The sequence below is a fragment of the Grampus griseus genome, assembly GCF_964374135.1.
Source record: "Grampus griseus genome assembly, chromosome: 18".
NCBI lineage: Eukaryota > Metazoa > Chordata > Mammalia > Artiodactyla > Delphinidae > Grampus > Grampus griseus.
Genome location: NC_139012.1, coordinates 79,941,609 through 79,966,670, shown reverse-complemented (window position 1 = coordinate 79,966,670; position 25,062 = coordinate 79,941,609). Strand labels below are relative to the sequence as shown.

The 25,062-nt window shown below is 50.0% G+C and overlaps 1 protein-coding gene across 1 annotated transcript in view; it reads left to right on the top strand.

The window, feature by feature from the left end:
• Positions 1-888: 888 nt before the first annotated feature.
• Positions 889-25,062, top strand: part of ATP12A (ATPase H+/K+ transporting non-gastric alpha2 subunit) — a gene marked incomplete at both ends in the record, with an annotated part of 69,543 nt that continues 45,369 nt past the window's right edge. Inside the window, 4 exons of the mRNA XM_082675647.1 lie at positions 889-901; positions 1,049-1,136; positions 20,013-20,150; positions 20,253-20,389. Of these exons, the coding sequence (XP_082531773.1) occupies positions 889-901; positions 1,049-1,136; positions 20,013-20,150; positions 20,253-20,389 (376 nt within the window). The remainder of the gene's footprint in view (positions 902-1,048; positions 1,137-20,012; positions 20,151-20,252; positions 20,390-25,062) is intronic.

Sequence of the window (25,062 nt, the reverse complement as noted above, 5' to 3'; positions counted from 1 at the left end):
GACTACTTAGGTGGCTGGAAAGAGAGAGGTGAGGGAGAAGAGCGTGCAGGGTGTGGTCCAGAAGGAATCAGAGCAGAATCACTTCAGGGAGAGGAAACCACAGAGGCAGGTGGGCTGGAGAGTGTCCTGGCTCCTGGCCCCTCCCCGCCCCCAGCTGCTGCTCTTCAGCCACTGGCAGGCCAGGCCACAGAACGGTGTCCGGCCCCTTCTGGCAGCCAGCGTTGCGTCGAGGCTCTCAGCCCTCGCGGCCAGATCAAGGCACGCCTGGACTCCAGTATCTCAGAGCTGTGCTCCGGGCCGGGGACCCAGGGGGCCCCAAGCAGATGTCCACACAGGGCCTAGAGGAACGGCCACCCCCTGTCATGCCCCAAACAATTCAGGGGGGCACTGCCTCTGCCATAGGATCTGAGGGTCTCCAAGGTCTCTCACCCGTGAGACCCTACAGTTCAGGGCTCCAGGTCACTGAGGGAGGGACAAGCTGCCTTGGGGCGAAGGCCCCTATCAAGTGCTCACTGGTGGGCATGGGCTAACAGGGGTGCTCCACAGACCGCCAGCTGGTCTGCTTTTCTGGCTGGTACCACCTTCTCAGAAATGCTTTTCTCCACAGATGAGTGACTCGTGTCCCTTTTAGCAGCTCGAGTCCCTGGGCCAGGACAGAAGGGTAGTCACTCCCCACCTCAGGTGATTAAAAAACCACCAGTGATGCCCTTCCCCCACTGCCCCCTGGGCCTCCACGCAGCTCTGTACATCCAAACTGCTTCCCACCAGCTTCAGGGATTGACACAGCTGACCCCAAGTGTGTGCACGTGTCTGTACTCACGTCAGACACGTGGTTCGGAGCGGACCCAGGCCCAGAGGTGAGCTGTGAGCAAGACAGAAGTGACCACCATGGCGGGGGGTGGTGGGCCACTGTGGGTCTGAAAGATCAGCCTGGAGTGAGAGGCATGTCCACCCAGACCCGAGCCCAGGGCCACCTCTCGTGGGTCCTAAATCAACCACCCGAGCAGCCAAGACATTTAGCAGCCTGGACGGCAGCCTTCATCCACAGAATGGAACCAGAAGCGGGAGCAGCTGGTCCAGGCTTTCATGGTACTGGGCCTGGACTGGACCCGGGCCAGTGACAGCGAGGGCCCCAGGTACAAAGGTCCCCATGAGGTGGGGTGGGGAGTTTGAGGCTCCAGGGCTGGGGCTCATGTGCCCGGAGGACAGTGACCCCTGAGGGGTCAGAGCAGGAAACGTGCAGGAGAATTGCCAGGGATCTTGTTAAAAGGCAGCTTCTGATTCCAGGGGGCCAGAGTGCCTGCGTTTCTGACGAGCTCCAGCAGAGATGCCCAGGCTGCTGGTCTGTGGCCCGCCTGGAGTCAAGGTCATGGGAGAATACGGTCTGGGGTTCACAGGGTTGGGAGAGCCCGGGGGTCATGGGTTTCAGCTGTTCCTGAGTTTGAACAGCTACTCGACGCCCAAGTCCAGTACAAGCCGTGCCTGTGAACCGGGAGCTCCAGTGGCACGGGAGCCAGACTCGGGAGCCCCCACGAGCCCCTCGTCCCTGAGCCCATGCAGCCCTTGGAGCGCCCAGAAGGCTTCCCCCCTTCTCCGTAAGTGCTCTCTGGAGGCGGAAGGCTGGGCCGAGAGCCCTAAGGGCACAGTCGCGCTGCTCTCGGGACCACACAGTGGGGTGGCGCCGTTTGCGGTCCACACACGAGAAACAGCGGTCGTGGGCACTGCTAAGCAGCAGGTGGTGTCCGGACCCGGGTCTGTCTGACAACAGAGCCCAGGCTCTTCCCCACCACGCTACAGCAGTGCTACCGATGGGTTCACAGCTGCTGGAACCTGCACACAGTCAGTAACGGGCGGCCGGCTCTCACCCAGAGGCCCTGCCGAAGGGCCCCCGACTGGCCTGGGTCCCAGCGCACGTGCCTCAGAAACCTCGTGAGCGCCCTGGGCTGGCGTCAAGGGTTCTACAGGGATTCACCTTCACTTTCCAAGTATGATTTCTGACCTGTTTCTAAAACGAAAATTAAGAAAATGCATTCAAAGGTGTGACAGTCAACACACAAATCATTGGAAATCACCAAAGTTTTAGCTTCAACTACTAGGTGAGTGTGTTTTAATGTAGATTCCAAGATACATCTCCTGCCGTCTCTAATTTTAAAATATCCTGAAATTGCAGAGCAAGACATTTTCAGACTTTTGGAACTTGTAATAGTGGATCTGCATGAATCTGGACTTTTCTCAGTACTGTGCCACCAGCTGACAAGCGGGGCGCCGGCGGGTGCCCGTGTCCACCCTCCCGTTCAAAACATTCGCGTCCATTAGCAGAGCCTCAGTGACCTCACTGAACGCTGTATAACAAGTTAAATAAATTTGAACCCATAAAATAATGCATACCCCTAGAAGGTGGCCTTTTCCCCACTTCCTGCGCTGCATCCTCACAGGATTTTGTTGGCAGGAAGCCTCCCCTTCTCGGCCTACCTGCATCCTGTCTGAGCCTGAGGCTCTTGGGCCACCCGCCTGCCTCTCGGGGTGAAGCCCTGGGCCTCGGCCACTTTTGTCAAGTCATTTCGCCAGCGTGGGCAGCGTCTCTGGGGGAAACACCGCAGCATTTCCGTGTTGGAGCTGCTCCCAGCCCTGGTCCATCTGTCCCTCCACAGAGGAGGAACGGCCACCAGAACTCACGGGCCTCAGGTCACAGCCCTGCCCCAGCCCGCCCTGCATTCCTTCCTTCTGTGTTGTTGACAGTCCAGCCTCCCCGCCTGCCCCCAGTTGCCCCAGCTCTGCTCTGGCATCAGGAAGCTGAAGGACTGATACAAAGCCATCCTCCTGCACGGCGGCCAAGCGTTCTCCCCTGCGTTCAGCTTTACCCTGAGGGCGATGACCTGCCACTAGGAGAGGCGCAAAGGGCCCTGCTGTGAGAGACTCCTCTGCTCCCACCTGGGCGGGTGAGGGAGGGACCCAATTAACGCTCCCGCAGGGCCTGAGGACCACGGCCCCCTGCTCCACAAGGAGAGCTGCCCACTGCTGGCTCTGCTTGAGGCACATGAGGACTGAGGTGCTGCACGTTACTTTCTTGGCGCCTCGACCTGAGCATGGTAAACACTCAGTAGGAAGGGGCCTCTGTCGTCCCCTTCCTTGTTCTGTCAAATGGGGTTAATAACAATACCTAACTGGGTATTGTGTTGAGGGTTAAGTGAGTAAACGTACATAACATCTTTAGAAGAGCTCTGACACGCAGCAAGCACTTTGTGAGTGTTCCTTATGAAAATACGATTTTATTATTGCTGTTGTGTATTTCAGACCAAGATGGCATTAGCAGCCCAGAGGCAAGCTTCCGGTCCCTCTTTTGGGGACAGCTTAAAACATTTTATCCACAGCCACTGAAGACAGAAGAGCCCCTTCGCACCCACATGAACAACGTAAAAAGGGGGACCTGATCTTCATTAAATGTGTCGAGTATGTTACTGATTCTCTGGCGTCTTCAAAGCAGGAAGCGCTTCTCGAAGTCAGGCCTCCAGATTCCTGAGGCCGGGGAGCATAGGGGGAGGGGCGGCGATGGTTTGGGGCAGGACCTGCTCTTCAAGCCCAAGCTCTGCGTTGCCCTCCGGCCTCCACAGCGGTCTTCCCTTGGCCCGTTTAGTGTCAGAGGCTACGTTTCCCAGTAGCAGACACTGAGCAGAGTTTGAGGCACAAGATGTTTCCTAGGGACCCGCACCTGTGGAGGGCAGGGACAGGAGCCAGGATGAGGCAGAGGAAGAAGTGGGGCAGGCCTGACACCAGGGAGCTCTGAGCAGACGTCCTGCGGTGCACCCTGCACCCCACTCCTCGCTGACCCCCGGACCCCACAGAGGCACTTCCAAACAACTCATGTCGTGTTAATCAAATATGTCCCACGATAGTTCTAATACACGTAAATCCAGAAGAAAATGTTTAGCACTTAGAATCATACAGTCACAGGAAAAAACTAGTTTCAATTTCTATATATACAGACTGTATACATATATTTATGTGTATATATGTATCTTCCTCAAAGAAATATGATAGGATGATTGATATACTACAACTATTTAAACCTAAAAATGAGAAAGTTTACACCCCATTGCGGAGCACAGGCTCCAGACGCGCAGGCTCAGTGGCCATGACTCACGGGCCCAGCCGCCCCGCGGCACGTGGGATCTTTCCGGACCGGGGCACGAACCCGCGTCCCCTGCATCGGCAGCCAGACCCCCAACCACTGCGCCACCAGGGAAGCCCCAAAAGCTGGTACATAGTTTTACAGAATTGTGTCGGGGGTACGTGAGCTCAAAAGTCTAGAAAACCTTCCCCCTGGGAGAAGGGTCCAGGCATGCATGTCCTTTCCCTGGTCCTGCCTGTCATTCGCTGTGGGACCCTTGGACCAGGAGCCGAACCAACCCAGACAGGCAGCACGAGGAGCAGAAGCCCAGACCAAGACAAAGGGAACAGGGACCCCATTCCCGTACAAGTGTTCACACCAAAAGCGTTCTACGCAGAGTGCATCTGCGATGGAAACGTCCAGTATTCTTCACATCAAACTTGGGATTTGTCAGTATTTCAGTCGTCCTGAGTCTATCTTCCATCAACAAACTGAGCAAAACCCCTCTTGCCTTCTAATTTGTATTGTAGACAGATTTTCACCAGCCTGGAAATAGCCACTTCTCCAATTATGAAGGGGAATAATAAGAATGATGTTTTTGTTTGCTGAGCTCTGATTCCCCCTGCAAAAGGGCAGTTGGTTAAGGACATGTGTAATTTATGTGCAAAAGCCCAGGAGCAGCTATAAACTCCACAAGAGGGAGACAGGCTTTTCCCTGAATGGAGCAAGGGTGATCTCAGCACCATGTCCTGGCCTTACTTGGCAGGCACCTTAGAGCCCAGGGACCAGGCACAAGTCTGGAGAACCAAGAAAAGGCCAGGCCCTGAAGGTGGCATCGGATCGGGCTCCTCCTGGGCTGTCCTTCCCTGTGCTGTTCATTCTTATTCACACCGGCCCACCTTTGCTTCTATGCAGGTCAGTTGAGCATGAGTCCTGCTAGAGAAGAAGACCCGCACAGAGCCAACTCCGTTCTCCTGGGGGCTGCAAAGGAAGAGAAACTTGGGCAAAAGCATTTGTTTAGTTGGTAGCGATGCAATAGCACGATTTAGAATAAACACACGCAGACCTGCTGACAGCCAAAAGCATGCACAAACGCTGTCGATTCCTCATTACCTGCATGTGGCTTGTCTGCGTTATTAATTTTTACCTAATGTTTTTAACTTTAAAATTGTATTGACATTTTATTGTATAATACTGTCTACCTAAACTTCTTTACACAGAATTAAATTTCATAATTTCAAAGAGCTCACGGGACTTCCCTAGAGGTCCACTGGTTAAGAATCCTCACTTCCAATGCAGTGGACGCAGTTTCAATCCCTGTTCCAGGAACTAAGATCCCGCATGCTGCACGCTACGGCCGAAGAAACAAAGGGGTCACCGTTCACGTCTTGTGTCGTCTCCTCCGGGCTATGCATAGGTACTAAAAATTGTGATCAGCATTTGCACATCGTGAGTTCTGCTTTTTTATACTTCTTTTATCTGTAATACTCTTTTCCTATATCTGAACAGGACAATGTCAGGGTTCACTTTGATTTTTTACCTGTGTGGTATTGGAGCAATGTACCATAATTTGTTGAGTCACTCTCCTATTACTCTCTGCTTACTTCGCTAGTTTTCTACTTTTGAATAGTGCTATGATGAATATCTTTACAAAGATTAGATTTTTTTTTCTTCTCAGTTATTGTATTGTAATGTTTTTTTGAGGTGACATTATTCGGTCAAAGGGTTTGAGTGGTTTTTGAGTTTTAGCTATATTATCAGGTTGCCTTATTATGTCTGATCCTTGAACCTAGATAGGCCCCCAACCCCGAGACAGAACACAGCTGAGATGGTGCTCCAAAGAGACCACGGTGCCTGAACACCTCGCCAGCCAGGCCCTCTCCCCACTGTGAATAACCTCCGCACCAGTCATCAGACACTCAGCATGAGCGTGTTCTATCCTGTTTCTATGTGTGTATCTTCTCAACCTAGCTCTTTGATGAAAGAAGGAAAATAAAATTGATTAAGTGTCTATAATGCTCAAGGAGGTGTTTCATACTCACAAAACCCTACAAGGAAGTCATTCTTGGCCCCATTTCTGAAGACGAAAACACTGGGGAGTTCCCTGGCGGTCCAGTGGTTAGGACTCTGCACTCTCACTGCCGAGGGCACGGGTTCATTCCCTGGTCAGGGAACAAAGACCCTGCAAGCCACAGGGCGCGGCCAAAAAGAAAACAAAAATGAAGATGAAAACACTGAGCTTCACGGAGATTTAATAAGTTGCCCCAGCCCCAGAGGCAGCAGAGGACTGTGTGGAAACAGCCCTTCCGCACCCATGCCAACACGCTGTCACCCCACAAAGCTCTGAAAAGAACAGTGCTGGTGCTGGAGATGATGACAGGAAGGACACGCAGTGGCGTCGGTGGTGTCAGGCATCTTTAGCTGCAGGGGCAGTGGGAGACGTGCCTCCCAGGTGTGGATCGCTGGCGGTAGCACTGGCCAGGAAGGAGACGGTGGAGGTCTGGCTTGTCGGGCCTCGTGGCTCCCTGGATGTGGGGACGGCGACACGACCGCATTCCCAGCACAGTCTCTTCCCTTTCTTCCACACTGATCGCTCCAGAGAGATCATCCTCCTTTACAGACTCCTCTGGGCTGAGGACGGGGTTACAGTCACCCTTCCACAGACTTGCTGCCCGTCTCTGGCCAAAGCAGGACCAGCAAAGGTTTTGCCACAATTTAGCTGATTCTGGAGCCAAGGCTTCTTTCTTGTGGAAGGAAATAAATAAACAGCTCTTAGGGCTCAGGGACCATCCCCGCCTTACAGGCAGTGGGGAAAGAGGCTCCAACCCGGCTCCAGCCCTAATTAGCTGTGTGACCCAGGACAAGACCCTCCTCGCCTCCAAGACGTGGGCAGCGATGGGACCTACCTCTAGGGCTGGGTTAAGGACTCCCTGAGACATGCGAAGCCTTCAGAACCGTGCGTGGCTCGCAGAAAGTGCCGACAGATGTTAAATGTTACTGTTTTACTTGGTCCATAGTAAGAATTCAGTTGGGTAAAAAGCATTTGTATTGAGAACCTGCCGTATATGAGGCATTCTTCTAGGCAGTGGTCCTGCCCTCTGTAGACCACGAGGCTGACACGAATGTAGTAATTAGAACGTTCAGCAGGTCTTAGCTTTTTTATATATAATTTACAGGAAAGGGCCGTGGAAACACAGGGAGGGGGAGTCCAGGAAGGATCTGGAAAACCTTTGTGGACAAGTAGACACTTAAGCTGGCCTTGAAGCTGGGATTCTGCCATCAGAGGTGGTGGAAGGAGATGGAATTTTCTAGGCAGAGGGAGGGCAAGAGTCAAGGCCTGGAAGCTGGGAAGGGAGCACGACCCGGAATCGTGGCTGGTGTAAGTACAACACCACCCCTGGACAGACTCGGCGGGACGCGCAAAGGTGCGCTGACAGAGCTGGACCCGTGTCTGAGGAGCTGGTTTGAGAGTGTGGGTTTTGCTGTTTCCTGGGAGACCTTTGGTGAGTTAGTTAACACTGACCTTCTGACTCCTCAGATGTAAGGGGGTGAGGTAACACCCTCACCTCACCGGGTTATCACAAAGACTGGGTGCTCGCTGTGTTTGAGAAGAGCTGTGCACACCGCAGAGCATTATGCGAACACCAGCAGCCTCCCTGCTGTGGGTCCTCCCTGGAGCGCGAGAAGACGGGCCGGGGGGCCTTCCGGGCGTCCCTGGAACATGGAGGAGAGGCGTGAGTCCGCCTCCGTGGACGTTTCCTGCCGCTGGGTCGCCCTGCTTCACTGTTCTCCGAGCCGGCGGGAGCACATTCATCGAGTTGGCAGGCTGGTTTAGAGTTCTCCAGCTCCAAACCAGCGCACATTCGTGTAGAAGAGCGCAAAATCCTGCAAGACACTTGGGTCAAGTGCTTTGCAGACAAATGGATTTTGCTTCTCCTCATCCTTGGAACATATCTATTTTTTTCATAATCGTTTGTCGCAAAAGACATTACTCTAGAGAAGCAAAAGCCTTTCTCTTACCACTGCTCCGCGAGTCTGATTTGATTTGCACAGCTGGGTTGGCAAAGGGAAGACTGAGGCACCAAAATAGACTGGGAATGGAAACCTGGCTCTACCAAATCACCTTCTTCCCAACCCCTTGGCCCCCACTTGCCAGGGTTCCAGTACTAGGGGTTTTTAATAGAAAATCAATAAAGTACATAAAATAATAGGGGGAAAAAAAGCATAGGATTTGAAGTCAGAAGACTTGCATTCAGAGCCTGTTCCTTCCACTCCATGACCTGTAATTATAACCCTCTAATCTGTAGGAAGCCCCAGTTTGGCACCGAGCATCTAAAAGTATGTTTGAGGTAACATAAGTGAATGCACGATAAATAAAACGTTTGGTCAATGATGGATACTAAACAAACTTTAGCAGCAGCCGTCATATTTTAAATAAGTAACCAGAAAGTCTATCTATCGTTAGGTGCTCTGGGGATACAGAGGGGAAACCACTTTCCGCAGCTCTGGCTGAAGTGGAGTCCTGGCATTCCATCAGAAAGACGCCAACGCGGGAAAAGAATGAATCCTCCCGATTCTTCCCGGGCCAGGACCTTCTGCCTTCATCCTGCAGTTACTCGCCTCCACAGCCAGATGGCGGTCGAGGGTGAATAGGACGCCGCGTTCACCCCGGCTCTTCTCAGAAGGGGAAGGGGAGCACCCTGGGGGCAGAGGGGTCCCCTCGAGCTCCCAGACAAAGCAGCGACTGATGAAAGTGCATCTGGGGACAACAGTCGAGGCCTGAACCAATATCCTTTAGGCTCCAGCCTGGCTGGGGGTTGGGAGGGGGCAGGGGGATGATGACGATATTGATTCCCCTTCAGCCTGAACTTTCAGACCAGCTCCGATAGGAACGGCCCCCGTAGTGCAGCTGTTCGTGTCAGAGCAGAAGAGGAAGGGTGGGGAAGTGTGGGGGGAGGGGAGGGGGGAGGAGGGATGGCGGGGCCGCGGGAGTCCTCACCGCCGCCCACGCCCACCCTGGAGGCAGCCCCCGCGGGGCCGCGTCCCCTGCAGAATGAAGGGCAGCTGCTGGGAAGCGTCCGCCCAGCCAGGGGCTTCGTTTCCCGGGCCCCTTGCGCAGGGTGAAGCGTGCGCGTCTGGGCAAACTTCACTTGTGCTAAGCCACTGGGGGTTCCACTTGGAGTTCATCGCACGCAGTAGCGAGGGTTTGACAAATCTGTTGAAGTGATGTGAATTTAACTGTTTTTTATGCCCAGCAGTTGCACATGTCCTAGGTCTAGGTGGAAGGAGGGGCTGAGGCATCTCAATGAAATGAGCACTTGGAAGGGTCCCAGCTACCACCAGGGGACCACCCCGCATGGGAGGGTTTGGCCCCTTCAAGGAATTTCTTGTAATTGTATTAAAGTCTGGTCTCTAATGCTTTTCACAAAACTTTACATGTGGGACGAGATTTTGAACTGCCAATTGCCTGCAAAGCGTTTACAGGCTGAGGGCAAAGTCTTCTCAGATCCTTCTCTACTTTCTTCTGGAAGGAACAGGTCACCCACAAATCCTAACCCTGAATTCAGCATTAAAGGTAATCATTGAGCAAGACATTCCCACACAGCACAAAGCTTCCCGGAAAGTCACGGAAAGAAGCAGAAAAGATCTTTTTTTATCCCTTTTCACAAAAAGAATCAAGGTTTCATGACGTTGGTCCCCAAGTGGTCCAGATTAATAAGTCAGGGAACCATCTCCAGCCCGTGACAGGAGAATCATCCCTACTCATTCTTTTTAAGCCAGTCTTTCTACCTGGACTTCTCTCTGCAGCTCTTTACCAAAACATCAACACAGCAGGGTATTCTTGTGGGGTGCCACCCAAAGTAAATTATTCTAGCTTGAGTGGAGGGGAGCGGGTGAGAAGAATGCATTCGAGGTGCGGACGAGTAGAAAGACCACGAATCATAGAAAGGATAGAGAGTTCGTAAACACCAGGACTGCCTCTAAGGGACGGGAGCGTCACACCTAATGAAAACCAGGAGCTTTAGCTAACAGCACCCAGCACAGCTCCGCCGCAAACTCAACTCTTAGTAAATGTTAGTCCCTTTCGTCACCTTTCTGTCTTCTGTTTCATGGGGCTTTCAGGTGAGGGTTTATGGGGTGAAGAGACACAGGAGGTGGCCTGGCAGAAATCTGAGTTCTCCTAAAATCTGGGTCAGGAGAATCATAGAAGCTGGAGCCGGAAGGTGCCCTAGAGTTCATCCAACCCTTCGCTTTACAGATGAAGAAGCCAAGCTCCCAGGTGGAAGTGACTTCCCTGAGTTTACACAGCTTGTGAGTCAGGAGGAAGAGGAGGCCCTGGGCCACGGGTCCCCACTTGGCTCTCCAGGATGACACGGAGCAGACACAGCGAGCCGGCAGCCGTGGGAGACAAGGGGCAAAGCCACCTCTGGAGCCGAGGGCTCCCACATGGTGGTGTCTCCTCCTCCTGGGCAAATCCCTTGGACCTTCTGACCCTCAGCTTCCCATCTGTAAACACATGTACGCTAACATGTATGGGCCGGAGAAGTTGGGAGGATGAGAGGGGCCTCGGCCTGCCACGGCTCGGTGCACAGAGGCTGCCACGAGGGAGAGGATAGGACAGTGGCCAGCAGACGGGGGCAGACTTGGCGAAGCTGGGGGTCTGAGCAACCAACTGATGTGGCTCCACATCCAGTGAGTCTGTCCTGACTTAACACGGCTGCTGCCTCTACTGCCCAAGGGAAACTGCTGAGCCCTGGAGAAGGAAGAATTGCTTTAATCTGTAATAACTCTCCAGTACCCTCCCTCCTATTCAAGTGGAATGTCAAGTTCAAGATTCTTACGTAAAGTAGAAAGAGAATCAAGTCAGTCTTTCAAGGTCTCCACACCCTTTGCCAGCTCCTCAGAGCTTTTCCTTCTTCAGCCCAGTGACTCAGCTTCCCTCTGGGCCTCTCCACCCACCTCGGGGCGGGCCTGAGCCAGGGCTTCAGCGTGAATGACAGGTCCCTGGTGCCGGCTTCTCCTGGGACAGGGGAAAGATAAAGAAGATGGAAACAATGTCCCCGTTCCTGTGGCCACACACAAAATCAGTTCCTGCAGACTTTGCCACTGTCTCCTACTGCCCTGTGTCTCATTTCTCCTTCCTGGTTTCATCCGTGGTTCCAACCATTCAGCCCGGTGTTCACCAAGCTGGGGTGGCACCGGAAGGTGTGAAGGGTCCCGGGCTCTGTTGCCGAGGGCGTGCGGTCCTGTGCTTGGCCCAGACTTGGCAGAGAGCCGAGCGGGCCCCTCCACACGCGTCCTGCAGAGTCACCCCGAAAGCAAGAGGCTCACGTCCCCGGGGTGCAGCGAAGGAAAGCGAGGCCTGGGGAGGCTGTCCCGTACCACAGCCGGCAGGCAGCCGAGCAAGGCTCTGAACCCAAAGCCTGTGACCTCCTTGTCTCCACACTTACCTTGGACGACTCGGAAGACAGATAAAGTAGAGGGGAGTCAGAAAGTTGGACTATAAAACTGAGGCATTATTGAGCTTAGAGATGGTGTTATCGCCGGCCTTAGTCTCAAGGGAGGAGAGGGAATTAATGGCAAGAATACTTACCGTTTATCGGCGGCAGTTACTATATCCAGGCACCATATATTCCTCTTTTTTTCATGGTACAGTATAAGTACAGTTGATTTACAATGTTGTGTTAATTACTGCTGTACAGCAAAGTGATTCAGTTATACATATAGATATACTCTTTCTCTTATATTCTTTTCCACTTTGGTTTATAGGATATGGAATATAGTTCCCTGTGCTATACAATAGGACCTTGTTGTTTATCCATTCTCTATATAAAAGCTCACATCTGCTCACCCCAACCTCCCGTTCCATCCCTCCCCCAACCCCTCCCCCTCGGCAACCACCAGTCTGTTCTCTATGTCCACGATTCTGTTTCCGTTTCATAGATAGGTTCATGTGTGTCATATTTTAGATTCCACATATAAGTGATATCCTATTGTAACAGGGAAGAGCTAAATCGGACTCCATGTTCGATCTGTTTCTTTGACTTTAACCTTTGCTTTTCGTTGCTTTTGTTATTATAATCGTACAAAATGGCCTGCCTCAGGGAACCCTGGCCACCTGTGAATGGCTGCAAGAAAAAAGAAACTAACACATCCCCTCACAGAGGCTGGTCATTCAGGAGATGTTTTGCAAGACGGATGGCCCTTTTACTTTACTTCCTCATCACCTCTCCCTCCCTGAGTCTATAAAAGAAACTGGCATGTAGACCCCAATAAGGTGGTTTCTCAGAGACACTAGTCTGCCATCTCCTCGGTCAGCCGGCTTTCCGAATAAAGTCGTCTTCCTTGCCTCAGCACCTCGTCTCCGATTCATTGGCCTGTCGTGCCGCGAGCAGAGTAAGCTTGGACTCGGTAACAATACGGTATTTGCCTTTCTCTTTCTGACTTCACTTAGTATGACAATCTCTAGTTCCATCCATGTTGCTGAGAATGGCATCATTTTGTTCTTTTCTATGGCTGAGTAGTATTTCACTGACCACATCTTCTTTATCCATTCATCTGTCGATGGACATCAAGGTTATTTCCAAGTCCTGGCTCTTGTGAACGTAGCGGGTGCGGGTATCTTTTTGAATTTTAGTTTTGTCCAGTTATATGCCCAGGAGTGGGATTGCTGGATCATATAGTAATTCTATTTTTAGTTTTCTGGGGAACCTCCATGCTGTTTCTCACAGTGGCTGCACCAGCTTACATTCCCACCAACAGTGCAGGAGGGTTCCTTTTTCTCCACACCCTCTCCAGCGTTTGTTATTTGTAGACTTTTTGATAATGGTCATGCTGACCCATGTGAAGGCACCATGTATTCTAAGCACTTTACAAGCAGTATCACATTTCATCCTCACCATGACCAGGTAAGACAGGTATTATTGTCCCAATTTCATACCTGGGAAGACCAAAGTTGAGAAAACAGTCAGCCCACAATCTCAGGCAAGATTAGTGACAGACCTGGGGCTGAGACCCGGGAGTGAGGAACCCCAGCGCCTCTGCTCTGAGCTGCTGTGGCATCCTGGCCACCTCCCCAGGGCACGGCAGGAGCACAGGGGAGGGCGTCCTCACACTTCCTGAAAGTTGGCTTGTGCATCAGCATCTCGACCTGAATAGATACAGACGTGCAGCATTTATAGCATAGAATGATGCAAAACATGATTTTAAAACACTGGCAGCTCAATCCAATCACCTAGATTGGCCTGTCAATCCAATCACCACTGATAAGCAGAAACAACCATAAAACATGCACTTTACCAGCTTTATTGGTGAGATTTCTATATCTGGCAATACAGCTGACTTAAATTGCCTAAGATCCTTAGGACTGCTAAAAAATAGAGAAACCTTTAAGCAAGGCTGATCTTGAAACAAGGGCCTGTGGGGCAGGGTGGGGTAGGGTAATTCTCAGGTGCCATAAACTAGGAAGGAACTGAGAACTGGAGCAGTCAGTGTGTGAGCTGAGCTGTGGCTGCCTTCAGGGCAGGGTGGTCCCAATCCCCTCAGAGCTTAAACAGAAAACAAGATTTAAATTCTCACAAGGAGGGCTCCCCTGGTGGCACAGTGGTTAAGAATCCGCCTGCCAATGCTGGAGACACGGGTTCAAGCCCTGGTCTACGAAGATCCCACATGCTGTGGAGCAACTAAGCCCGTGCACCACAACTACTGAGCCTGCGTTCTAGAGCCCGCGAGCCACAACTACTGAAGCCTGCGTACCTAGAGAAAGCCCTCATGCAGCAACCCAGACCCAACGCAGCCAAAAATAATTTTTAAAAAAAATTCTCACAAGGAGGGTAACTGGAGCTGAGAACACAGCCCATACAATACTTAGTTCCAAAACCTCTCCTCACATCAGAGGGGTGGACCAGGAAAAGCTCACACGCTTAGGAGCAGGCTGCTGGAAAGAAGTGTATCTGCTCTAGGCACTGGGTGAAAGAAACGTTTCCCTGAGAATTCAGGACCCCAGGCCTTCTCCTCAAAAAGAGGTGGAACTTGAATGCATGTTACCCTGGGTCCCCAAGCCATGATATTATCATAAAACTGGTTGCGAAACTGGTCTGGGAGGACTTTCACAACAAAGCTTCAAGGGATTTTCATGGTGGAAACAAGCCCCACTAAAACAAACTCCATGACCAAAAATGAAAAGACACGAGGAAATAGCCAATGTGAGTGACAGCACACAAAACGAACAGCAAGATTAGAGCAGTAAATATTGGAGGTAATAGAATGGCAGCATGGAAGAGAATGTAAAAATGTGTCGAACCATTAAAAATCAAGTTTCTAGAGAAGAGTAAGGTCCTATTTAAAAATAAGGGGGGAAGGGGACTTGAAAAAATACCGAACAGAACTTTCAGAAATGAAAAACATAGGGTCAAATCACAGGATACACACAGCTAAAGAGAGATTTGGGAGAACTGAAAGGTGCATTTAGGGAAACTGCAGCAGAGAAAAGCAAAGAGATCAAAAATCTGCAAGTGGCGGGACAGACGTGGGAGCCAGAGTGAGAAAGCCCATCACACCCACAGGCACCTCCCTGGAGAACAGGAAAGGGGCCACGTACAAAGAGACGGTGGCAGACAAGTTTCTTAAATCTTCAGATTCAAGAACTTCAAGTCCAAAACAGTATAAGTAAGTAGAAATCCTAACTGAAGAAGTGAAGAAAAAAGGAAGCACACTTCAAAACTGCAGTCCCGCTGTTGCCAGGTGTATCTCTGTTCACTGAGGATGAATTTCCATTTTGTCATCAGCAGGACAGACCTCGAGAGCAGAAATAGGAGGGAGAAGGGAATTGGAGTAAAAGGAGCTTCAGGAAGGCAACCAGATGGAAGAAGGGAGGAAGCAAAGGAAGGTGGGAAAGGGGTCAGGAAAGGAAAGGAGGGCAGGAGGAGCTTTCTCAGCAGGAGCCGCTGAGCCTGGGAAAAGTAGCATGGCTTAAGGAAAATAACATTTTCGTTAGCATTTACCAAATCTTTATTACTGGGAAGGTGGCTCTCCTATTTGCCATACTCGCTGGGCTCTTACTGTGATTATTAATGGTCTTTATACCTGCAAGTCTGGACACATTGCTGCTGACAGGTTTTTAGGGGTTTTTTGTTTGTTTTTGTTGTTGCTTTTGTCTGTGTCCGGTCTTAGTTGCGGCATGTGGATCTTTGTTGCGGCGGGAGGGCTCTTCATTGCGGCACGTGGACCTCTCTCTAGTTGCGGCGTGCAGAGAAGCCACAACTTCTCCGAACGGGAGAAATTATGTAACGATGACAAATAATTGTGCCTACAAGCCCTTTCTGTGGGAAAATGCACTGGTTACTTTTATTAATAAAAAAGCTTGAGTGAAAATGGTTACACTTTCTCTACTATGAAGTGGGAGTCAGACACGGATTCGAGCCCTGGTCTGGGAAGATCCCACATGCCACAGAGCAACTAGGCCCATGCACCACAACTACTGAGCCCACGTGCCACAACTACTGAAGCCCGTGTGCCTAGAGCCCATGCTCTGCAACAAGAGAAGCCACCGCAAGGAGAAGCCCGCGTACCGCAACGAAGACCCAATGCAGCCAAAAATAAATAAATAAAATAAATAAAATTTTTTAAAAACTAGACTATAAATATGTAATTGTCCCCAAAATGGCCTCTAAAGAGTGCTTTAGTCATGTTTAAATGACTGCACATAAATGTGTTTCCATTTATATCACTAGGATTTCAGTAAGAGAAAGCATTTCTTTCTGAAGTCAATTAGCAAACTGATAAGATCACTATCATATATAAAGTAATGCCATTTAACACCCAAATCTTCTGAGATGGACATATTCCCAGTGATGCCTCTTTTGCATCAGATATTGGAGTGTGTTTAACAAAGGTTGCTGTTCTAGAAAGGACACAATAATAGCTACGTTGACGAGCGCTCACTACCTCCCAGACCATGTGCTGACACATTCCAGGGAGGTGAGTACGTTGGCCGCTGTGCAGGTGAGGACGTTAGGTTGTGAAAGAGCCATCTCCACTGGGCGCGGCGCACGACCATCTGGGGCTAGAAAGAATGTATACACGGCAAGACACAAAGACTCCAGAAAACACTTGATTCCCATCTCACTCAGACTAGATGAGCATCACCACGTCTGCCTGGTGAGCCATCTCAGCCCACAGCCCCGGGGCCTGTGGGCTTCTCCCTCATCCGCCTGAGTCTTCAAGGCTCAGAGGATTGAGTGGATGGTGTGATGTGCAGCCTCGCAGAACTGTCTGCATCAGGAAGAACGGCCCGCAGGAAAGCAATACTGAAAATAGGAGATCGCTGTTGCTTTAATGAAGCCTGAAACAGGTGGGCCAGGAAGCACTGCCATTCCTGTGCGATCGTCCGCTGGTTCTACTCTGTTCAGTCAACAGAGGGTCATGACACAGTCACGAAGCTGACCTAGAGGGTGGGCAGCCCAGCACTGTCCGTCTACACAACTCCTCCCGCCAGGAACGCAGACTGGACTGACTCAGACAGCAGGACAGGCTGAACCATAAATCAGCTTCTATTCACTGGCCATTCCTTGGGTTTGAAGCTATTTTTATAAAAATTGAGGGTAGAGCAGTTAAATCTGCTGTGAATTTAACTGGGTGCGAACTGGAGAGGAAAAACACTGTCGGTAAATAATTATTTGTGAACATTACGCAAATGTTTAATCTCTTGAGCCCTGAAGTGGGTGGACAGGGAAGCAAAGGGAGGTGAGGTGCCTGGAGGCCTGTCCGTGGGACGAGGGAGGGCCCCCCGGACTGGTTTGCACTGACCTGTGTCCCTGGGTGGGTGTGGGTGTTTGTTCGTGTGGACTCTCCCCACGCCTGAACCAGCCAGTTCTCAGAGCGCGGCTTTCTTCACTTTGGGGGTCACCATTTAGCAGCTGCAGCACGCACCCTCAGTCTCTCTGCAAACCCACGACTTTGGCCACCAGAGAGCTGGGGAGGGGAGAGTGGAGGCTGGGTCCCAGGGCTGGCGTGGCGCACCAGTGAGCCACAGGGGGGTTGGTTGCCACCCCTTCTGTTCTGCTCCATATCTTACTATCAGCCCTGAAGCAGGCGACCCCATCGTCCCACACCAGCACCATCCGCCAAGCGACAGAGGCTCGCCACAAAATGATAATTTCTTACATCCAATAATTCAATTCAATTAATTCTTTTTTTTAGAAACATTTTAGCTATTCTTAGATATTTTACTCTTTCATTGGCGACATTCCACCAAACAATTTGTTGGAATTTTTGTTGGAATTGCATTGGATCTACAGGTCAATTTCGGTAGAACCTACACTTCCTGGATATTGATCTCTACGTTCGTGAAACCTGGCCTATTTCTCTATTTGGATCTTCCATGTCTTTCAATAATATATAATAATTGATTCCATAAAGTTCTTGTACATTTTTGTTTGTTTTCATTTGAAGTAACTTGTAGTTTGCTGCTATTGTCTTTTTTTTTACTATATTTTCTATTTGGTTATTGCATTAAGGTGTTATTAATTTTTTAAAACCAACTTCATTAAAGTATAATTTACACAAAATAAAATGCACACATTTTGAGTGTACAGTTAGATGAGTTTTGACAGACATATACACTCATGTAACCGATACCTCAATCACGATACAGAATGTTTCCATCACCTCATAATGGTTCCCAATCTTTACCCATAACCTGGAGCACCACAGATTCACTCATCTGCTTTGTAGCACTACAGATCAGATTTGTCCTTCCTAGAATTCTACACAAATGAAATAATACAGCATATACCTTTTGTCTCTGGCTTTCTTTGCTCAGCATAATGGGTTTTTTTTGTTTGTTTTTTGGGGTTTTCTTGGCTGCATTGGATCTTCATTGCTGCGCGTGGGCTTTCTCTACCTGCGGCGAGCGGGAGCTACTCTTTGTTGCAGGGCGTGGGCTTCTCACTGCAGTGGCTTTTCTTGTTGCGGAGCACAGGCTCTAGGCACGCGGGCTTCAGTAGTTGTGGCACGTGGGCTTCAGTAGTTGTGGCTCGCGGGCTCTAGAGCGGAGGCTCAGTTGTTGTGGCGCATGGGCTTAGTTGCTCCGCGGCTTGTGGGATCTTCCCCCGCCAGGGCTCAAACCCGTTTTCCCCGCATTAGCAGGCGGATTCTTAACTACTGCGCCACCAGGGAAGTCCCAACATAATGTTTTTAAAAGCCATCCAGATTGTGTGTATCAGTAGTTAATTCCTTTACATTGATTCTGCTGTGTAGATGTTCTGTAAATTGTGTATCCACTTACCTATTGAGAGACTTTTGGGTTGTTTCCATTTTGGGGCTATTTTAAATAAAGCTGCCATGAACATTCATGTACAAGTCTTTTTGCATAAGCAAACATTTTCACTTCTCTTGACTAAATAACTAGAAGTGGAATTGCTAGGCAATATGCTTAACTTACAAAAGGTTGCCAAACTGTTTTCCAAAACAGTTGTATCTTCATTCCACCTGTAATGCCATTCAGCTACTCCACATCTTTGCTAACAGTTGGCAATTTGAATCTTTAGTGATTTGATTTGAATCTTTCAGCAAATTTATCCACTGCATTTAAGTTTTCAAAAGTATTAAATTTTAATATCTATGATCCTTTTCTTTTTTCTTAACCAGTCTAGCTAGATTTACCCATTTTTATCCATTAAAAATAGCTTTATGTTTTATTTTCTGTATTGCTTGTCTGTTTTGTATTTCAGATTTCTATTCCTGTCTTCACTTTTCCCTTCCTACTTACTTTGGGTTTAACTTATTCTCCTAGCACCTCAAATTGGAAGCTTAGAGAGTGACTTTACACCTTTTTTTCTCTTCTAATGTAAACATTTAAAGCTAAAATTTTTCTGCTTTTATGCTGCACCCCGTAAATGATACGTTGTGATTTTCATTTTCATTTTTATTCCTTTCAAAGTATTTTTCTAATTTCCCTTGTGACTTTATTTACCCATGGGTCATTTAGAAGTTTGTTGCTTGGGGGGGTGGTGGTGGGATGAATTGGGAGATTGGATTGACATATATACACTAATATGTATAAAGTAGATATCTAATAAGAACCTGCTGTATAAAAATAAAATAAAATTCAAAAAAGAAGAAAGTATGTTGCTTAATTTCAAAATGTTTGGGGGATTTTCCAAATATCTTTGTGTTACTCAATTCATAAAATATCTATCCAACAAATTGTTGAACTCACTTATTAGTAGCCATGGTTCATAACCAGATTTTCTTAGATTTTCTCTATGGGTAAGTATTTCATATGACAGTACAAATTTTACACTGGCCAGATCCTCCAGTGTCATGTTAAACTGCAGAGGCGATAAGAGGGGCGTCACGCGTCATTTTTCTGAGACTCTTCTAAGACTTCACCATTCAGTACGATGTTTGCTATAGGTTTTGAGGCATTACTGTTTAACAGGTTATTTATATGAGCAAAAATTGGATAGTTGAGTGCATTTTCTACATCCTCCGATACAACACTATGGTCTTTTTTTCTCTTTTAATTTGCCAAAGTGATGACTTACACTGAAAATTTTCTGACATTATATCACTTTTGTAACTTGATTGCTCATTTTTAAAAATACAATTCTGAGTTCATTTTTGCTTGCTTTTTCGTTATTGTATTTTGATAGTGATTTTAATATACCTGAAATTTATTTGGGCATATAGTGTGAGGTGAAAACCAAAATATAGTTTATTTATTTATTTATTTATTTTTATTTTAATATAAAGGTTTTATGTTGACTTAAGGAAGCACAGAGTGAGCCTGTGGCCTTCGTTTCACGCGTCCTCGGCTCCCTGGTTCGGGGCCTCTGTCCTCAGGTCCAGCGGTTCCCACGTGGATGCAGGCTTCCAGCTAACCGCGGGCTCGCGCGTCCAGCGGGGGCACCCACCCGGGGTCTCCCCGCGACCAGAGCGGGCCGCCGGACCTGCGGCCGGAACCGGACCAGCTCCTCGCCGGGCTGCCCTCCCTGAACCAGCCGCCGCTCAGCGGAGGGGTCTCCAGGCACCGCTCCGCGTAGGACGACGGGACGCGCCGGACACGGGGGCTCCTGGGGCACCGGCTCTTGGGCCCCTGCGGCCGTCTGCTCCCGGGGTCCCCGTCCCCCCATCCCCCCAGCTCAGCCTCGCCGACCCGCCGCCGCCTCCAGGGCGGCGAGGGCGAGGGCTGTCCCGAGCAGGACCTTCGTCGTGAGGCAGTTCTTAGCGACTTGGACACTTTTCCGTCTTCGTCTTTCACGTGCAAGTGTCCAGAAAGTAGGAAACAATTCCCGCACCGCCGGCGCCGATGGAAGGGCTCGCCCTGCGTGGGCGGAAAAGCTAAATGCATCCCATCTGGGTGGGTAGCAGCCGCCTCGAAACAACGCACCGGAGATGGTGGAACCTTCCGTCCCCCGAGGAGCGGCCCGAACAGCTCTGGGGGCTCTGCTGCTCCGCGGGCCGGTCGTGGGCGTCGTCGGGGGCTCCTGGGCTCCGGCCGGACCGGGCCGCCCCACCCGCTTGGCCACCTGTCGCCTCTGGGCCGCAGATGGACCTGGACGTGGCCTCTCGCTGTGAGTAAGCGCGAGCACTAGCAGGTATTCCTCCATGAGAGCAGTAACCCAGGAATGTTTCCAGTCACCCTTGGGTACACGCGGGAGGGAAACCCTTCAAGGTTGCCGTGGCTGGTTTAGAATCATCCTCTTGAAGATTGTCCAGAGAAGCGGGTCATATGCACACCTCATTGGCTCTTTTTTTTTTAGTAAATTTATTTATTTATTTGTTTGTTTATATTTGGCAGCATTGGGTCTTCGTTGCTGCACGCAGGCTTCTCGTTGTGATGGCTTGCTTCGGAGCACAGGCTCTAGGCGCGCGGGCTTCAGTAGTTGTGGCTAACGGGTTCAGTAGTTGTGGCACACGGGCTTAGTTGCTCCGCGGTATGTGGGATCTTCCTGGACCAGGGCTCGAACCCGTGTCCACTGCATCGGCAGGCGGATTCTTAATCACTGCGCCACCGGGGAAGCCCCTCGTTGGCTCTTTGGTTACTTCATTACCCATGTCTGTAACTTCCATCACCGTGATGATGTTGCATCCAAAACCCTGGTGAGGATCCTCTGAATTAAATCAAATCCAGCGCATGAGCAGGTACGGCCCAGGTGTGTGTACTCCAGACTGCTGGTCCACAGCTGCATCGGTGGACGGCGTCATGCTGGCCACCGTCCGAGGGTCTTCCCTCTGGATGACGCTGTCGTGCACCAGGAAGCCTGTGTCACAGCCTGCAGGCTGCAGCAGCTGGGCCGGCGCCCCCAGCCCCCAGCCCAAGGAGCCAGGATTTCCGGCCGGCCGCCAGCTCCACTGAGCAAAATATAGTTTATCCTATAACTAATTTTTCCTGTATCATCTATTGAATAATTCGTGTGTTTCCCGTTGGTGTGTGATCTAAATATTTTTTGTCTTTCTTTTAGAATATTTTAATTATCCTGTGGTTTTGATTAAAGTATTTTAACGTTATTGTCCACTTCAGATTTTTCTTGAAAATAGGTTATAAACAGGATATCAAAGAGTTTCTCATACAGGAAAACAAAAATATCACTCTCGTAAGAGTGTTTCTTGACCAGAAATACTTTTCCTCAGTGAAAGGTAATTTTAGGTAAAAGGGAGCTCTGCGTACCTCTGCGAGAATCGTCACTGCGTCCTGTTACCATAAACGCATTTTAATTGGCGGGAAGGAAAGCAAGTCCAGTCTGGTCCACCTAAGTGATAACACCGGTTGAAACCCAGCTTGAGCTGGGTCTGGGTAAGCGATCTCGTTAGGAAGAACTCTCCAAGGACAAGGCTCTGACCCTCCAGAGCAGGCAGGATTGTGTGGCCAGTCCCAGGCCATTGCCAGGACGCGACCACTGTTCTCAGTTTGTGTGTATCCTTCCAGAACCAGGACGCATTCGCTTCCATCTGTGTGTGTTGATCACACATACCTTCAAGAGTACAGAGGAGTGCTGCGGGGACGGGCATGGCCCGCTTTACACAGTGGCGTTACTTATGCTTTTTTTGTTTTTAAAGCATTCCCTTTCTTTTATTTATTTATTTATTTATATATTTTTAAATTTGGTTGTGCCGGGTCTTAATTGCAGCATGTGGGATCTTCGTTGCTGCACGCAGGATCTTTAGTTGTGGCATGTGAACTCTTAGTTGAGAATTGAGTGCGGGACCTAGTTCCCCAACCAGGGATTAAACCCAGGCCCCCTGCATTGGAAACGCGGAGTCTTACCCACTGGACCACCAGGGAAGTCCCTGGCGTTACTTACTCTTGATGGTTTTACTCAACAATGCCTTGGAGGTCTTTCCACGTGAGTTCACCTAGGTCCAAGTCAATCTGCACAGCTGATGAATGGTGTACCATCAATGGGCAGCATCCTAACCTATTTAACCACCCCTGATTGACAGCCATCTGGCTTGTCGCCAGTTCTTCACTGTGACATTGAAAGAGCAATCTTTCAAGATAAAGTTGAAAGGTATCCCATGGCATATGAGGTTCTCTTCCATGTGTCCTCCGTCCGACTCTGAAGTCTCACCTCCCAGTCATGCAGCATTCCCGGAATAGTACGCTCCAAACTAGTCTAACATGATTTTCTGGCCTCAAAAGTTTTGTGCACATCAATCCCTCCCCCAGAAGGCCCACTCTCTTCTCCCCTTCTTTCTAAATTCGGCCTATATTATGAAGCCGTCTCACATCCCTGCTCTTTGTGAAGTCTTTCCTCTTCCTGGTCTCCCAGCCTACAATAATCTCTCTTTTTACAAATATCTGCTACATTCTCTACCACTCAGTCAATATTTGTACAGTCACTTGAATTGTATTTCATGAGGTTAATAATCCTGCTTGATCCTGAGGTCTCCAACTAGAAGTACTTGAAGTCAGAGAAATTCTCTCCCCTTTAACTGACCTGCCTGGCTCTATTTCCTCTCCTCTCCAGGCATCCTTTTCTCTAAATCCAAACAAATCTGTCCCCGTCATTCCTCTGCTCACAGACTGGCAGTGACGCTGTCACTCTCCTATCCTTTTCTCTAAATCCAAACAAATCTGTCCCCGTCATTCCTCTGCTCACAGACTGGCAGTGACGCTGTCACTCTCCTATCCTTTTCTCTAAATCCAAACAAATCTGTCCCCGTCATTCCTCTGCTCACAGACTGGCAGTGACGCTGTCACTCTCCTCAGGCACACTCCCAGCCTTCCTCAGATTCGGTGTCACAACAAGGTGACCTGACTTGGGCCCACAAAAGCTCTTGCCGTTTCCATTTCTCCACCCCCAGCAGACCCCACGGCCCATCGTCTGTGCACCCGAATCATCGATCTGGACAAGCTATACCACGTGGAAACAAGGAGTTCCCAGCTAGCACCACAAAGGGTTTTCTGCGTCATGCCACACCAGGTGTGGGTCCGGCGGCCTCTTTGGCGGCTCCTCCAGCGCCTCTGCTGCCCCAGGTCCTCACATGCAGCCACTCAGATGAAAGAAGGAGCGTGCTGAAGGCTCACACTTGCTCCTAACTACTCTACCCAGTGGCCCCCGGCCTCCACTCAGCCCAGCAGCACTGTTTGTCACATGGGCAACGTGACTGGAAAGAGACTGGGGGGACGGGGCACAGGTAGGATGTGGGAAGGGTACCAGCCGCCTCTGCACGGCGCCCTCATGCATTGATGGATCGATCTGGATACAATTTTCCCTGCTAAAGCACATGTCGGTTCCAACCATGCAGACAGGTGGCTTTTTTTTTTTCTGGTTGCGCCGGGTCTTAATTGCAGCAGGCGGGCTTCTTAGTTGCAGCTCACAGGCTCCTTAGTTGCGGCTTGTGGGCTCCTTAGTTGTGGCATGAGAACTCTTAGTTGCAGCTCCCCTGCATTGGGAGCTCAGAGTCTTAACCACTACGCCACGAGGGAAGTCCTGACAGGTGCCTTTGAGAATACAGACAATAAGCAAATGTCCCCCACAAGTAAAGATATAAACAATGGGGGGACTTCCCTGGCCACCGGCTGGGTGAGGCTGGATGGAGCCTGGCTCAGATCAGCAGGGGTGGGTCTTTCCACAGTTGCTAGGTTTAATGGGCATCCCAAGACCTTTCACCCGTCTTCTCCTCCGTGAACATACCTCAGTGTGGAATTATGCCAACTATTCTGGAATTGCCTCTCCAGACCAGTTTAACAGTTTGCTTAAGCCAGAGAGATGCATGGGAACAGGAGATTCATGGAAACAGGAAGTGGTCCAGGATCACCACTCCTGCAGTGTTACCCCCTCTGCCACTGAACAAACATGAAGGGCATCTCCCAAGAGAACTCATGGCCACCCTACGCTGCCACTATATGCGTTTGTACCAGCAGCTTGGCATTCCAAAGTCTTTCCAGAAGCCCACATCACGGCAAGGGTGAGTCTCGTGCCTGCCAGACCACAAGTCTTTGAGCACAGAAGCGGGCTTGCTCCTGCCTTGATCCCAACTCTGTGTGTCTCAGTGCTGTTTTGTGTGGACATAGTGGAAAGTACATTACGTCAGCAGTCCCCAACCTTTTTGGCACCAGGGGCCAGTTTCGTGAAAGAAAATTTTTCCACAGAGCGGAGGTGGGGGATGGTTTGGGGATGATTCAAGCGCATTACATTTATTGTGCTCTTTATTTCTATTATTATTACGTTGTAACATAGAATGAAATAATTGTACAACTCACCATAATGCAGAATCGGTGGGAGCCCTGAGCTTGTTTTCACTTGCCACTCACTGATAGGGCTTTGATATGAGTCGCAAGCAATTGATTTATTATGGTCTCTGTGCAGTCCAACCTCTCTGCCAGTGATAATCTGTATCTGCAGCTGCTCCCCAGTGCTACGCGTCACCGCCTCAGCTCCACCTCAGGTCATCAGGCATTAGACTCTCATGTGGAGCGGACAACCTAGATCCCTCACATGCGC